The sequence below is a fragment of the Dipodomys ordii genome, unplaced genomic scaffold, assembly GCF_000151885.1.
Source record: "Dipodomys ordii isolate 6190 unplaced genomic scaffold, Dord_2.0 Scaffold49, whole genome shotgun sequence".
Taxonomy (NCBI): Eukaryota; Metazoa; Chordata; class Mammalia; order Rodentia; family Heteromyidae; genus Dipodomys; species Dipodomys ordii.
Window position 1 is genome coordinate 9331351 of NW_012267265.1, and position 17790 is coordinate 9349140.

Here is a 17790-nt window from a genome sequence, read left to right on the forward strand (position 1 = left end):
CTTAGAACTCAGAAAACTAAATCTCACAACAAATCTTCAATGAATCAACTGCCTGATAAATAAGTGGGCTAAAGACTTAAGAAGAAACTTCTCTGAAGAGGAAATAGGAATGGCCAATAGACACATGAAGAAATGTTCAACCTCTCTAGCCATAAAAGAAATGCAAATCAAAACAACATTGAGATACCACCTCACCCCAGTTAGAATGACTAGAATCAAGAACTCTAATAACAAAAGATGCTGGAGGGGAATGTGGCCAATAGGGAACTTTACTACATTGTTGGTGGGAGTGTAAACTTGTTCAACCACTTTGGAGAATGAATTTTTGCCTCAACAATTAGGTAAATGATGTTGCTTATTACTTGAAGAAGAAAATATTTGCTCAAAGTGATCACATGTTTGATCAATAAAATAGTTTCATGAAGGCCATGTGGAGTTTGAGGTGTCCATGAAACCTCTGAGAGAAAAATTGTACAGACAACCATCTTGTGAGTTAATACAAATAGAAAAAAATATGAGAACTGAGCCTTGAAAAACTTCAAAACTTAAAAAATCAGAAAAGACAGAAAAAAACAATTAAGAAGATAGTGATAACAACTCAAATGTCCTACAATAGATGAACGGATCAAAAAACTATGGGACCTGTACAAAATTTAATTTTACCCAACCATTAGAATAATAACATGCCATTTGCAGGAAGATGGATGGACCTAAAACAAATCAAGTTAAGTGAGATAAGCTAAACTCAGAGACATTTTTCTCTCATGCAGAAGCTATATCTACAATACACTGGCAGGATAAATTGTACAGGTCTCTAGGCATTCACTGACAGTGACACCAAAAGAGGATATGCTTATGAGAGGAACACAAAGGTGCAATGTCTACTTGCAGATGACTGGGTAAAATATATTTATTGAACTGGACTCCAAGAGATGGAAACTAAAGGTTTTTTTCTTCATTTCTGTTTTCTTTTTGTCATGTTTATTCATTTATCTGTCTTTGGAGAGCAAGGCGGGGCACAGAAATGGAGAAACAAAGGGTAAACAAATGCAGCAGTTACATTCACTGTACACTATGCTGAAAATGAACTGTACAACTTGTGGGTAAGGACAGAAGCAAAACTGGGAGAGAGAAGAATTGAGGTGACAGTGTCCAGAAAGAAATGTACTCATTACCTCACTTATGTAACTGTAACATCTCTATACATCACCTCTGTAATAACATAAAAATGCATGAAGAAAAAAAAAGAAAAGAAAAGATATAAAGATCAGGAAGTGGCATGCTTGAGCTAGGCACTGGGGTGACTCACTTTTGTAATGCTCACTATTCAGGAGGCTGAGATCTGAGGACTGTGGTTTGAAACCAGCCAGGGCAAGAAAATCTGTGAGACATCTCCAATTAACCAGAAAAAAAAATGAAACTGGAGCTGTGGCTCATGTAGTAGAATGCTTGACTTCAGCAAAAAGCTCTGAGACAGTGCACACACCCTGAGTTAAAGCCCCAGGACCAGCACCAAAAAGATAGGAAAAGTAGGAAGGGAAGAAAAGATGGAGGGAGGGAGAAGGAGAAGTACATGCTCAAAGACAAGCATTGTGAATTAAGGGAAGGGTAGTCATTGCAGAAATTATTCTCTATTCAAAAGTATTTATATTTCATACATACTCAATTGTGTACATGAGCATATTTTTAAAATATTTTTATTATGTACCACCAGTAATAGTATATTTATTATAACTTATTATATCCAATAATTCAACTTATACTGCTTATTCTAATTTTTAAAAATTATTATTCTTAATCATTTATGATAACACTTTAAGTAATCAGAACTATTCCTTTGATATTTTGCTTATAATTTCATTATATTTATTTTATAGTAAATTTTCTTCAACAAGAAAAATTTTTCCTAGTTTCAGGATTTTCTTATTTCCCTTCCCCTCTCCAAATTAGGAAAATGTATATACAAGATGCAGGGTACCGGAATCAAATACACTGAAAACAAGGGTTAAACCATGGGGGAAGGACATACAAAGCAACAAAAATATCACATGGTACATCATATATACATTAGAAACAATAGCAAGAAAGAAAAAAAGATATTTGTGTCCCTATTTTGGGGTTCATTTCACTTAACGTCATCTTATATGGTCATATGTACATAGCTTTTGACCGTTTCTGCTTGCCCTACACATGTACTAGTTACTGCAAATAAGGGAAACCATGGGACTTATGTGTCTTGGGCCTGGCTTACTTCACTTAATATAATTTTTTCCATGTCTTTCCATTTCCTAACAAATGGAGCAATGCCATTCTTTCTGATGGAGGCATAGAATTCCATTATATATGTGTATATATATATAGTGTATATATATATATATGGTGTATATATATATATATGGTGTATATATATATATATAATGGAATTCTATGCCTCCATATATATTTGTGATATATATATATATATATACACACATATATATAAATATACCACATTTGCTTGATCTATTCATCTACTGAGGGGCATCTGGTTTGGTTCCATATCTTAGTTATGGTAAATAATGCTGCGATAAACATAGTTGTGCTGGTAGCTTTAGTATGGTCTTGTTTGTGATTGTTTGGGTAAATGCCCAAAAGTGGGATTGCTGGGTCATAGGGGAGCTTTATGTGGAGTCTTTTTAGAAACCTCCATATTGGTTTCCAAAGTGGTTGAACAAATTTACACTCCCACCAACAATGCAGTAGAGTTACCTTTTGGCCACATCCCCTCCAGCCTCTGTTGTGATTAGATTTCTTGATTATAGCCATTCTAACTGGGATGAGGTAGAATCTCAATGTTGTTTTGATTTGCATTTCTTTTATGGCTAGAGAAGTTGAGCATTTCTTCCTGTGTCTGTTGGCCATTCTCATTTCCTCTTCGGAGAAGTTTCTCTTTAAGTCTTTAGCCCAGTTATTTATTGGGCAGTTGTTTCTTTGAGCATTTGTTGTTGGGCGGTTTACTAAGTATATTTTAGATATGAGACCCTTGTGCGATGTATGACTAGTGAAGATCTCCTCCCAATAAGTGGGTTTTCTGTTCATCTTGCTAGCTATGTCCTTTGCCATGCAGAGACTCTGCAATACATGCAATCCCATTTATTCAACTTTTCTTTGATTTCAACAAGAAAAATTTAAAGATATTTTAGCAAGATTTTTAAGATTTATACTTTTAGAAAAGATTTTAGCAAAAATATTTGGTAAATATAATTTTAGCAAAAGGCACATACAAATTAAGATTACTTCTCTGTAATAATTTCTAGTTCAGAAATAAAGCTTTATTTTGTGTGGCTATGTTTTTGTTGAATTGATAAATTGAACTCTGTCAAGTGTTTTTATTCAATGACTGGTATTTTCTAAACAAAATATTAGTTTCATACAGTAATGATTTCATTTTCTCCTTTATAGTACTTTAGAGCCTTTATTTTCATTCATTAAAACTTACAGAACCTTCCAGATACTAATGGTGGGACCAGACATTCTTAAATCATTCCTATCATCATAGGTAATACAAATCATATAAACAGGAAAAAGTTATCTTAGCCATTTGTAAAATGGACATATATCCATTTTAAACTAGGAGAGAAAAAGTAAAGTCAATGACTACTTTAGGAATCAAATCCCCAACTATTGCAAAATGAGCAAGCCAGCTACACATAGCACTCTTAGTTCTTTGTAGTAAGTTGTTATTGATTGTAAAATTGCCACAGTTCTTGACCCTTTTTGCAATGATGTTTGGTAGCTCTTCCAACCAAGAAAAGAGCAACCAGAAAAGATCAATAATTTTTCCCTGCATCAACAAGTCATAGAAAAAATATTCTAGTTTCCATCTAAGGCACCAAGGGGAAAAAAGGCAAAGATCTGTCTTATACATAGCTCTGGTAAAAACACTGAAAATATCCAACTGAAATTGAACAAGAAGATGCAATTTAAAATATTATAGACATTTTACAAAATAACTAGTTTCAAAGAGTTATACTGACAGATCTATAGAAATGTTGCAAACATACATTGGTTCCCAAAGTAATGACTCCATCTGAAAAATTATTTTTCTTTGGAAATGAATACTTTCCCTAAATGTATATATAAGGGCCTTCCAGAATACTGAAATCATATCATAGCAGATAACATTCTCTCAATTCTCTATGAGCACAGTTAAAGTGAGAATTTCAGAAGGGAAGACCAGAAACTTAGCTTTGTTTGACAGCTCTCATTTCCCCAAAATGGATATTTTCCATTTTACCACTCCAACTCTCTGCTTAATATGCTTTGCTTGTTGTTGTTTTTGTGACTTACGCTTCCCTGTCATCAAAATCCCATTTCAGTGTATCAGGTTTATATCTCCTCATTAGTATTTGGCAAGGAAAATCAGGCAACTCATGTAGTCAATTCATTACAAGTTTATAAATTTGTATTTTAATCTACTTCTGGGAAAAGACAAGCAGCCAACTATTTAAATGATATATTAATGCTCTTAGTTTTACTCTAATTCATCTTTTTCCAACTTACAAGAAGTCATGAGGACCTAAGTATTTATTCTGAGTCTTTTTCTACTTCAATTGGTTCACTTTGATATCACAGACTCTCTCAATGAAATCTTAGATTCCACATGCTCCTTAGTATCTGAGCCTCCAGCTCAATATTGGGAATAAATATATACTGGTATTTTTCAACTTATGGTTTTTATAGGCTTTTTATTTCATTTTTGCTGTATTCTTGTTTTAGTGATTTAATACAACTAGTGTTTTTGGATTATGTTGCTAAGAAATGTAAGTCTAATATACAACCTCAAATGAGATATTTAAGATTTTTAATACATTTTTGTTATATCTTGACTTATTCTAGGAAAGATTAAAAGACTTTAAGGAACTTGTGCATTCTAGAATTTTCTCTTTTATATAACATTATTTAGAAGAGACTTCTAAAATACAGTTTTCATTTATCTTTTGGGAAACTGTAATAAATACTGTTATTAGAATGAAAAGGGGTATATATTATATGATTTCATTTATATGAAAATGAAGAAAACTTCATCTATAGAGACAGAAAATTGATTAGTGATTGCCTGAGGCTGGGGTGGGAATATAAATGACTGCCAATGTTCATCAGGGATCTCCTTGGGTTGATAGAAATATTCTAAAATGACATTGTGTTCATCAGCTGTATAAATTTACTAAAAGACATTAAGCTGTACGCTTAACTGCCTTGTATGTAAATTAAACCTCAACATAGCTTTCATAAAAGAAAATATTATTAGAGAAGCCTAAACAATTATTTCTAACATCTTTCAACTATTCTTAAAACAGCAGAGTGCTTCAAATAACTGAGCTCTCAGTGATTAAACTATGTTGCTTTTAGGTTAAAATTAAAACTCAGTCTTGAAAAGACTCCATGCTAGGTACAAGAATTATGGCTTTATTGCCAATTAAATCTACCAGGCATATCATCAATAATGCCTAAACAGTCTGTTTTAATTTTAATTACAAAATATATCCAAAGTTTTAGTTAGATGGTTAAGCAAATGAACCATGTACTTCAAGCTAAATATAACTATAAACAACTAGGCAGATAAATTCTGACATGATTTCATATTCCTTGTTCCTAAGGCACTAACCAAAGGGTCAACATAACATAACCACAATATCAAGAGTGGTGCAGCTTTTAAACATCAATAGATACCACTTGCTGAAATCTACTGTGTGTTTGGCCGTGTTTAGTGCTTAAAAATAGTGCTCTTAGGGATAGTGTTAGAACCACTTTGTAATAAAGGAAGCTTAATCTTAAAAAGTGTAAATGGAAGGAACATACAAAGCAACAAAAAAAATCACATGGTACATTAAAAATACGTTAGAAACAATAGCAAGAAAGAGAAAAAGATATTTGTGTCTCTATCATGGGGTTCATTTCACTAAACATCATCTTATAGGGTCATATGTACATAGCTTTTGGCCTTTTTCTGACCCCTGTTTTCACTGTATTTGATGTCGATGCCCTGCATCTTGTATATACACTTCTCTAATTCAGGGAGGGGAAGGGAAAAAACAAAATGCTTAAATAAGGATACAGGTTGACCCATTGTAACAATGAGATGTACAAAACACCATGTTGAAAACGAATTTTACAACTAGGGGTAGTTGTGGAGGTGGGAGGGAAGGGATGGTAGGGGAACAACAAAGGAGGAGGTAACAATGCTCAATACAAAATGTACTCATTACCTTGCTCATGTAACTGTAACCCCTTTGTACAGCATTTTTACAGTAAAAACTGTACAAAAAAGTGTAAATGGAAGGAGTGAGTGAATGAAGTCATTATATTAAATGAACATTATATGAAAATTGAACTACATAATGAAGTTAAGGATAGGAGGAAGAAAATTGGAGAAAAATCAATAGGAATTATACTCATAACCTGACTTATGGAATTGAAACCTATTTGTTCAACTATATAATAATAATAATAGGTAAAAGAGCTCATCTGATTTGCACAAAAACTAGATGGCAAAGCTAGCACTTGAAAACAGGTCTATTTGTTCACTTTACACTGAATCAACATGGGTGTGAGTATAGGTATTCCACTGTAGCTACATACCTTTGGGGAGCTGCTGAAACTCAATGCTTTCAGATGCTATATTTATAAAAATAAGGGTAATTATGTCATCTACATATTACAGAACTTTTGAGAGCTCCTTATTATTCACTCCAAATATAAGGGCCTCTTAAGTATAACAAACTATTTATAGTTGCAGTCATTATTGTTCACGTGGAGAAAAATGCATGCTAAATTAATCAAGAGTGTTGATTAATTTCTTTGTAATTCTCAAATCACAACATACAAAATAAATGAAACATTAAGATTTCACCTACACTATATTTTGTTATAACTATTGCCTTTTCTCTTGAATTATATCTCCTTATCATCAACTCTTCTAACCTTGTAAACACAGGCTGTGCATTTATAATGATGTACTCATAAGTTAAATGTTAAGTTAGAATACCTTGATAATTTATTCATCTCTAATTATCAACCTCATTAGTTCTAATTAAAATTTTAAACAAGTGATTAAGAAACATTTTCATGGAGAAGGTATTCTTAACAAATATATTTTATTTAATTAAAACACCCTTTAAATTTATTTTTGCATGTATATGACCATTCTAGAAAAGATAAGAACACAGGAATTTTTAGCTACCTTGAGCAGATTTGTATAAAGGAAATTGAGTTTTCTCATCTTGAAATTAAAGAAATTGTAGGGGTGGTGGGGGTGGGAGGAGTTGGGGAGGTGGGGAAGGAAGTGATGGTAGGGGGAAAACAAAGGAAGAGGTAACAATGCTTACTGTGAAATGTACTCATTAACCTACTCATGCAACTGTAACCCCTCTGTACAACACTTTTACAATAAATATATATAAAGAAATTGTAGAAATTAAAGAAATTCTCATTTAGCCATGAGAATTTCCATTAAAAAATAAACAGTACTGGGATATTAGTATGGTGCTTACAATTTCACTTTTAGGATGTGAATACCAAAATATGAGTTGAACAGTGCCAGGCAAACAAAAGAATGGAATCATGCTGTTTCTCTACCTCTTTGCTGAAAAAACACAAGAAAGAAAACAAAACAAAAAACAAAATGAAGAGAGATTTGCTAGGTGACTGAACTAAGGAAATGCAGGATTTTGGTGGTTTATTTGGTTTAGTTTTGTCTTGTTTTGTTTATCACAGACACTTTCTAGATTTTTTAGAAGCCTGCTCAGGAGTATCAGACTTGCAAATACAGAAGCAGTCTTGTGACTCTGAGTGACTTGCCCCAAAATATTCAGTAAACTTAGAAGGACTCTATATTTATATGCAATTGAGCCTCACTTGAGCTTTTCTAGTTAGAAAGGCTCAAGATTCACAAAAACCACATGGCAGACACTGAAGTCTTAAAAGGGTGGGAAAGTAAGATTGGAAATAATAGATCTCCACATAAAGGGAGGTTAACTGCCATGAAGGTTTTCAAACACATGTGCGCGCGCATGTGCACACACACACACACACACACACACACATACACACACACACACACACACACACAGAGGTATATATGTATAATAACATGATAATGAAGCTAATGGAACATATGTAATCTAAGTTTATCAGGCATTTTTTTCATAAGAACATTCAAGAGTAAATATGCTTATTTACTTTCTTAAGATTAACACAAAGCATTCAGGCTTGTCTTTTCCAATTCTTTTAAAAACCTTTGTTAAATTTTATTTATATGTTTATATCAATGCACTGATTATCTGCTTAATCTAGAAGATAATGATAGAGACAGTCAATGTTAACCTAGTGTTAGGAATTTAAACAAACAATTTGTTAAGACCCTCATATACTTTCCCAACCAGCTTGGCACTGACTAATCTATGAAAAATCAATAAGCAGTACTTCTTTATGGACTGGAGGCTTGGTTGAATGGCAGAAAACCAAGCAAATTTGAGTTCCTTAGTTTAAATCTCAGTGTTGCCAAAAGTAAAGAAAATAAAAGTCCATGAATTACTGTTCACTTAGAATTTGTGCTACACATTTATAAGATTATTATAAGATTATTTCTTTGTTGCTTTGTCTATCTCTCCCCCACAGTATAACCCCTGCTTTCACTGTATTTGATGTCGGTATAATTTGTGGAAGGGAAGGGAAAAAACAAATCGTTTAAATAGGGATACAGGTGGACCATTGCACAATGAGACGTACAAGTCGTTATGTCTAAACGAACTTTACAACTTTGGTGGGGGGGAGGAGAATTGTGTGGGGGAGAGAGGATGGGGAGGGGTGGGAAGGGGAAACAAAGGAAGAAGCAACAATGCTTGATAAGAAATGTACTCATTATCTTGTCCATGTAATTGTAACCCTTCTGTACAGTATTTTCACAATAAATAAATAAGAATTTGTGCTACAGAAAATGAAAATTGAAATCTCTTTGAATTTAATGACATGGAGATATGTGGGAATAATGAGGACTGAGAATTGAAGTCTACATAAGATTCAACACAGGGGCTGGGAAGGTGGCTCAGTGGTAGAGCGCTTGCCTTGCGTGCATGAGGCCCTGGGTTCGATTCCTCAGCACCACATAAGCAAAAAGAAAAAAGCCGGAAGTGGTGCTGTGGCTCAAGTGGTAGAGCACTAGCCTTGAGCTGAAGAGCTGAGGGACAGCGCCCAGGCCCAGAGTTCAGGCCCCACTACCGGACCCCAGAGGGAAAAAAAAAGACTCAACAGAGGACTAACAAATATTTGTTCCTCCTCCTGCCATGTCTATGAGATTTATAATTAACCCACTGTATTTTGTCCATTTAAAACAAGAAGCTACCTTGGAATCCTTCTCAGCACAGTATTTGCCACACCTCGTGTCAAACTGACAGGCAATATGAAACATGTTGGTAACATAACAACACATTAGAAATTGTGTCTGTTATATCACTGTTTGTTCAATTAAGATATTGTTAGCAACATGTCTTCTTAGATTCAGTGTGGGAAAAAACTAATCCCCTCAAATTCCCAACTTCACTCTTTTGGAAGCTCTGGCATTTAGTCACCTGTATCAATGCTTCTTATTTGAAAGCCCCAAACACTAAACAAGTAACGATCCAGTGATTGCTGGAGAGAAAAAGAAAGCCTCAGGGGATCTCCTAAATATAGAATATGAATTTCCAAAATTCGATCTCTACTTGAAAATAAGTATATGAACATTTCCTGTTTGTAGGTTATTTATTGGTTTTGTTTTTCTTTTTTCCTTAGAACTTGAGATAAATGGCATTTCTCCCAAATATGTTTCCTTGTTGCCTCTTTCTTTCTTTGTCCTACCTAAGCCGTTTTCATGAGCCTCCTATTCTGCTCATTCCTACAGTCTTGACCATTTGAGGTCTTTTCTTAATGCCTAAATTAACACTTTACACATGGGCACTTCCGGCTCATGTGTTCCCTAGCTACTTAGTAGGCAGAGATCTGAGGATCACGGTTGGAAGCCAGCCTAGGGTAGAAAGTCTGTGAGACTCTTTATCTCCAATTAAGTCACACAAAAAGCAGAAACTAGCTCTGTGGCTCAAGTGGTAGAGTATTAGCCTAGCATTGTTGGTGGGAGTGTAAACTTGTTCAACCACTTTGGTAAGTAGTATGGAGGATCCTCAAAAGACTCCACATAGAGCTCCCCTATGACCCAGCAATCCCACTTTTGGGCATTTACCCAAATGATCACAAACAAGACTATACTAAAACTACCAGCACAACTATGCTTATTGCAGCATTATTCACCATAGCTAAGATATGGAACCAACCCAGATGCCCCTCAGTAGATGAATGGATCAAGAAAATGTACAAGAATATGTACACAATGGAATTCTATGCCTCCATCAGAAAGAATGACCTTGCCCCATTTGTTAGGAAATGGAAAGACTTGGAAAAAAGTTATATTAAGTGAAGTAAGCCAGGCCCAAAGAAACATAGGTCCCATGGTTTCCCTTATTTGCCATAACTAATATATGTCTGAGACAAGCAGAAACATTCAGATAAGTTGATGTTAGGCAAAATGAACCCCAAGAGAAGGATTCAAATGTTTTTTCTTTCTTGCTATTGTTTCTAACATATTTATAAGATTATTTCCTTGTTGCTTTGTATGTCCCACCCCCATGGTATAACCCCTGTTTTCACTGTATTTGATGTTAATTTGTGGAGGGGAAGGAAAAACAAATTGTTTAAATAGGGATATAGGTGGACCCATTGCAACAATGAGATGTACAAGAGTCATGTGGAAAACCAAACTTTACAACTTTGATGCAAGGGAGTGGTGGGGGGGGTGGTTTGGAAGGGGCAGTTTGGAAGGGATGGGAAGGGGAAACAAAGGAGGAGGCAACAATGCTTGATAAGAAATGTACTCATTACCTTGCTCATATAATTTTAATCCTTCTGTACGGTATTCTCACAATTAAAAAAAAAGAGCTGAAAGACATTGTCCAGGCCTACAGTTCAAGCCTCAGAATTGACAAATATAAATAAATAAATAAATAAATGCTTACTATCAATTTATTCTGTAGCTAATCATGTTCTCCACTGCTATATCACAGCTTTCATTCATGGGGAATACTCATTGTTTTACACATGTTGTCTATGTCTTTCCACCAGGCCATAAGTTCTGGGGCTCTGTAATTTAGCAGTATTGGTTATTACTGCATTATTTCACAAAAATGCCAGAAAATGTAGGAGGTGCTTAATGATATTTGTAAAGTAATTACTATGAAAGAGAAATATTTTGAAGGATACAATTATCCTAATTTTTATTTGTGGAGTTTTGTAAAGGGCATTTGATTCTCGTAATAGTGAGATGAAAGGTACTCTACATGTAACTCTATTAGAGAAAATATACAATGGTTCAACTGGTAGAAGAACGCAATAGGACCACAAATACAAGCCTAGGTTTAAATTTCCCATTTGCCACTTGCTAGTTGTGAGACTGACTGACTCAACATTTCACATGGAGAAACTGATGATCAAAAAGAAGACAAATGGAGTGCCAGTGGCTTATACCTGTAATTCTAACTACTCAAGAGGCTAATATTTGAAGATCACAGTTTGAAACCAGCCCAGTCAGGAAAGTCTATGAAACTGATCTCCAGTTAGCCATTAAAAAGCCAGAATTGGACTCTACAATTGGCACAAATTGTAGAGTGCAAACTTTGAGCAAAAGAGCTCAAGGACAGCGCTGAGGCCCTGAGTTCAAGCCCCAGGACTTGCACACAAAGAAACTAAATTAATCTATTCCAAACAATATCTTCTTAGAAAGGGTTTTATAAGTTATTTATTGGTGTTACTGCATAAAATTGCTATAAATATATCTTATTGCACACTGCGCTAATTTTTATGTTTCTTTACCTGCTGGAAAAAATGGTTGTATCTACCTGATAGAATCATTGTAAAGTTAAAACAAAGTCATTGGAAATAGCCTTGATGAATACAATTGTCAATAGCTGTAATTTTTATTATCAAATATAATGTACTAACATGACTTTTGTCTCCCTCCATTCTTTGTTCTTCTATGCAATCGCCAGTCTGTGATCTTCATTCGTGACAAAAATACTCATGGGCAAGAGATATCGGGTTACATCGATTATGCCCACAGACTCAAGAATGAAGATTTCGAAGTCTACTTTAGCGGGAAAAAAAGACTTCTTCCAAGGACCACAGATTTGAGGTAAACTATACGCAAACCTTGCAACTTAAAGGAAAGAGAATAAGGTTTTTTTTTAAGTTTTAGTCTACTTTGTACCTAGAATGCTATGTAGTAGAAATAGAATATGATTAGCCGTTTTTTGTTATTAATTTGACAATAAATACAGATGTATTTTCCCCCTCTAGCAATCTAAAATAACTTTTGTTTAATGTCATCTCATAACTAATTTTCCCTTTTTCATTTCTCACTAGTTGTCTCAAATGGTTGATCAATCAAAACCCAAATAAGAGTTTCTTATTCATCTGTTTCACTTTATAACAATTCTTTCCCTCCTATACTAACTATTTCTAATTTTTCTTTACTTCTAAATGTTTTCCTTTCCTGTATCTGTGGCTTGAATTCAGGGCACCTAGCAGAGCTCGATGGCTGGCGCTCTATCACTTGAGTCACGCCTCTACTTTCAGCTGCTTACTGTTAATTGGAGATAAGAATGTTGCAGATTGGTCTAGCTGCCCTAATTCCAAGCTGTGATTCTCAGATATTAACCTCCTGAGTGGCTAGGATTAAAGAGTCTTTCACTGTCATCTGGATAAGCTACTGAGGTTTCTTAGAGAAACCTTTGTTTCTCTAGTTTGAAATATGAGATATTTCAGGTGTCTTACAGCCTCAATTTGACTGATAGTCTCATAAGTCTTTTTATAATCTAGCTTTATATCTTTATTTCCTGTGAAATGACTGGAACAAATAAAGTTTTCCCTAAATAGGAAATTTTAATATGTGATCTAATATTCCCTATTGCTCCGATTTTATATCTCCTCATTTTGATCAGTATTATGCAAATAGAATCAGCCTAAAGACTTTATTGGTATAACCTCACATTTTACCCAATAATTTTAACATTTATTCATGAAAGCTACTTAAATATTTTAGTAAAGTTGGTTTTTATAAAATTTCAATCATTTATCTTGTACTTTAGCTAGAATTTTTCCATACAAGAATTCTTCCTCATCACTTATTTGATTTGATTACCTTGGTATCTTATTCAATTTATTTACTTCCTTGGTATATAAAACAAAAGTAAAAGTAGAATTATACAAGTAGTAGAATTACACAAGTGCACACAAGAAGTATCAAATTATTTCTCAAAGTAGTTATACAAGTTTGTAACCACAAGGGGTAATGTGTATGAATGCTCAGGTTAACACTTATCTTTCCCAATAGGTGATATTAAAAAACATTTTTCCATTCCTTGCAGGAAAAGGTTCAGATTAGAAGCACTTAGATCTTTCATTTGCACAATCTTGAAATTGGCCTTATCTTTGGTAACTTGTGTTTTTGGTGCTGGTCATGGGGCTTGAACTCAGGACCTGGGCATTGCCCCTGAGCTTATTTGCTCAAGGCTGGTACTTTACCATTTGAGCCAACATATATGGCTTGTTGGTGGCCAATTTGAAGGTAAAAGTTTCATGAGCTTTCCTGCCTGGGCTGGCTTCTGACCTCCATCCTCAGAACTTAGCCTCCTGAGTAGGTAGGATTACAGGGGCACTAGTTCTTTGCTGCTTTTTAAGGGCCTGGGCATAGCAAGTCCACACGTGTTCTCATCAGCTCAAAACTCTCATGTGTGGAGCCAGACATCTGGGTTCAAGGACACCATTGCATTATTTCCTAAATGATTCCATTTTATTCATCAAACTCACAAGTCATCTGTGAGTGGATTCGCTTTAGGTTTTTGGATTTTTACATGAATTAAACAGATTCCCTTCTTCCTTGACCCAGGAGAGGATACAAACAACAGTTCTAGGGGCTCCAGATCGGAATAGACTTACCATTTCATAATTATCACCATTTTCTCTTCTGCCTGTGAGCTCACTTCCTTCTGCTACCTTCATACACACACACACACACACACACACACACACACACATACTTTTTAAAAATTTGATTTTATATTGTAAAGATGCATTACAGTTACATGAGTAAGGCAATGAATACATTACTTGTCGATCATTGTTTTCCAATCCCTTCCTTGGTGTTGTCTCACTATCCCTTCCCTCCCCCACCTCCCACACTCCTCCCCATCCTACCCCATCCCCCCTTCCCCCCCCTCTCCAACTGAGGTTGTAAAGTTTGTTTCCAATATACTATCCTGTGGGTATCCTTGTTGCAATGAATCATCCTGTGTCCTTGTGTCAGCATTTTGTTATTCCCTTTCTCCTCCCCAGATTAGACATATTGTATATACAAAATATGGGGTACCAAAATCAAGTATATGGGATATCCCATAGGGGAAAGAACCTACAAAGGAAACTACTACAACAATAACAAAATGAAATCACATGGTACGTTTAAAACAATAACAATAGAGACAGACCTTTTGAGTCCATATCTTGGAGTTCATTTCACTTAGCATCATCTTATATGGTCATATGCACATGACTTTTGAGCTTTTCATCTCATCTGATAAAATTATCCTATATGAATACTAATTATTGCAAATAAGGGAAACCATGGGACCTAAATTTCTTTGGGACTGAGTTACTTCACTTAATATGATGTTTTCCAAGTCTTTCCATTTCCTAACAAATGGGGCAGTGTTGTTCTTTCTGATGGAAGCATAGAATTCCATTAAATACACACACACACACCACATTTTCTTGATCCATTCATTTACTGAGGGGCATCTGGGTTGGTTCCATATCTTAGCTATGGTGACTAATGTTATGATAAACATAGTCGACACACACAATTTTGAGGCATGTCACTTGCTTACATCTCTTGCTTCAGGGATGTCAGGAGCCAGGATGCTACCTAAGTAAAAGTCTTATTCTGAAAGAATAAGATTACAAATGTTACATACAGCTGTACCCAGATAGTTTACATGGGGACTTGACATTACTGGAATCACATTGCTAAGCATACAACAACAACAACAACAACAAAACCCATAGCATCAAACCCTGGCAAGTGATTTCTAAGTTGGCAAGTACCCCAACATTGTCTTGGTCTGTTTTCTTTGGATATAACAATAATACCCAAGACTGAGTTACTTTATAAAGACAAGGTTTTAATTAGCTCACAAATTTGAAGGCTGGAAGTTGAAGACTGAGCACATTCATTCATCCCTTCTCTGGTGAGGTCACTATGACATGCATCCAAAATGGCAGAGAAGCACAAAGAGAAATGACCATGTGCAGAAAGGGCCAACCTGGTTGGGCAGCCTTATGTTGCCATCATATATTCTCACAAGAACTAACTCATGTGAGAGACATATGTTCATTAACCCCAAGAACAGCAATTAAAAAAAACTCATTAGCTTCCACTTTAACCTATGTCCTAAAGCTGCCACCTCCTCCACCCCACCCCACTGAGGACCAGCCTTTCAATAGATTCACGCCATATTAGAACCATAGACAATGTCAACAACATCTCACAGATTCCAGTCACTTGGATGAAATAATCAGACTGGAATTTGAGTGGATAGTAAGAGCATGCTAAAAATCTCTTGGAAAATGTATAGAAATAAAATGTGATAACGTGACTGTCATATTTCTTCATCAATTCAGCGTGGAAAATCATGACTACGTTGAATGAGTCTTTTCTTCACTCTTCTTTGCTACTCTTTGGGGCCTTTGTCACTTTGTGTGTGTGTGTGTGTGTGTGTGTGTGTGTGTGTGTGTGCGCCAGTCCTGGGGATGGAACTTAGGGCCTGGGTGCTGTCCCTTGTTCTTGTGCTCCAGGTTAGCACTCTACCACTTAAGCCACAGCTCCATTTCTGGCTTTTTAGGAAGTTAATTAGAGATAAGAGTCTCATGGGCTTTTCTGCTGGGCTAACCTTGAACTGTGATCCTCAGATCTCAGCTTCATGATTAGTGCATATTCTTAAGAATACTATCAAGTAATTGGTCTATCCATTGGTTGGGTCTAAAATAAATAAACATTAAAAAATTTCCCATTGTGGGAAGTGTAAGTATAAATGATCTATCGTTATGGTTTAAATTTCCATTTCCATGGTTACTAATAAGCTTGGACATCTTTGGTGGGCTGGTCAGATTTTATTTCTGTGAGTAATCTATTAACATTTTCCCTCATTTTAAAAGCTGGAATATTCTGCCTCTAGTGAATTGTAAGGATCTTTTTTATTATGAATATTATTTAATATTTTCTATCTTATATGTGCCAGAAATATCATCTTTCATATCCTTTATTTTCATATAAGTTTTAATAGCCAAGCTAATATATTTTAATCTTTTCTTGCAGTTTGAGCTTTTAGGTTTTCTTTAATAAATCATCTTTTGGAGGTCATAGACACTGTTACAGAGTATTACAGTTTTGCCTTTTCACTCGATCCTTTGAACTTATTTGAGTTAATATTGCATATGGCAGTTAGTCAGTTGTCAGGAGGTGGGGAATATACCCTTGTTAAACATAGCTCCATACTTGGTGCAACTCATAACTAAAGCAAATATTTTTAAAGTACGATTTTTATAAAACTCATTCCATTTCCTTACCTTTTTGGCATACTGTTTTATGCTGTGTAGAAAAAGACATTTATATGATTAGAATTCAGTCATTCAATTTTACTGTGGAAAAATATATAAATGTGGAAAGACAGCTGCAACTATTTTGAAATGCAGCAGTGGAAAGGTGCCTTAGAACTTGATCAACTTGTCAACCCAGATTCTATCTTGACCAGAATTTTCAGGCCCAAATCCTTCTCAAGATACATTGGAACAACTTATGGACAGAAACATTATAGTTTGCCAAGTTCCTTCACATTTCCCTACAACATTATAATATATTATATCTATCTATATAACATTGTAATATAGTATATATTTATATGTGTATATATATAACTGTAGTAGTATATATATCTGTGATATTACAGTTTTTCATAGATATATATTACAGGTATAGTATATATACTGTATGTATCTGTATATAGTATATAACTGTAATATATATATTTGTAAATATCTATAATATATATAGTATATATCTGTGATATACTATATTATAATATTATAATATATTGTGATATAGCACAAAGGCATTGTTCTTACCAGCTGAGAGAAGCCAAGCCACTTGATAAAGCTTACAAAATATAATGAGCGTAAATAAATTCTCAAGTTCTTAGACATTTTACTACACTGCTGTTCTCTATATATTTAATGTTTTCTATCTTTTTTCATTAATGTTTCTTTATTGTGAAAACATGAGCAAAGTAATGAGTACATTTCTTTTTTTGGGGGGGGGGATCCGGTCATGGGGCCTGAACTCTGGGCCTGGGCACTGTCCCTCAGCTCTTCACCTCAAGGCTAGTGCTCTACCACTTGAGCCACAGTGCCACTTCTGGCTTTGTTCTTTTACTTATGTGGTGCTGAGGAATCGAACCCAAGGCCTCATGCATGCAAGGCAAGCGCTCTACCACTGAGCCACCTTCCCAGCCCCATGAGTACATTCTTTTTTTTTTTATTGTGAAAATACTGTACAGAGGAGTTACAATTACATGGGCAAGATAATGAGTACATTTCTTATCAAGCATTGTAGCCTCC

General features: G+C 35.0%; 1 protein-coding gene across 1 annotated transcript in view; it reads left to right on the top strand.

Annotated features, from left to right (window-relative positions):
- Nucleotides 1–17790, top strand: part of LOC105988478 (chromosome unknown open reading frame, human C4orf22) — a 554842-nt gene that overhangs the window by 470173 nt on the left and 66879 nt on the right. The window contains exon 4 of the mRNA XM_013020104.1: nucleotides 12114–12256. Coding sequence (XP_012875558.1) covers nucleotides 12114–12256 — 143 coding nt within the window. The remainder of the gene's footprint in view (nucleotides 1–12113; nucleotides 12257–17790) is intronic.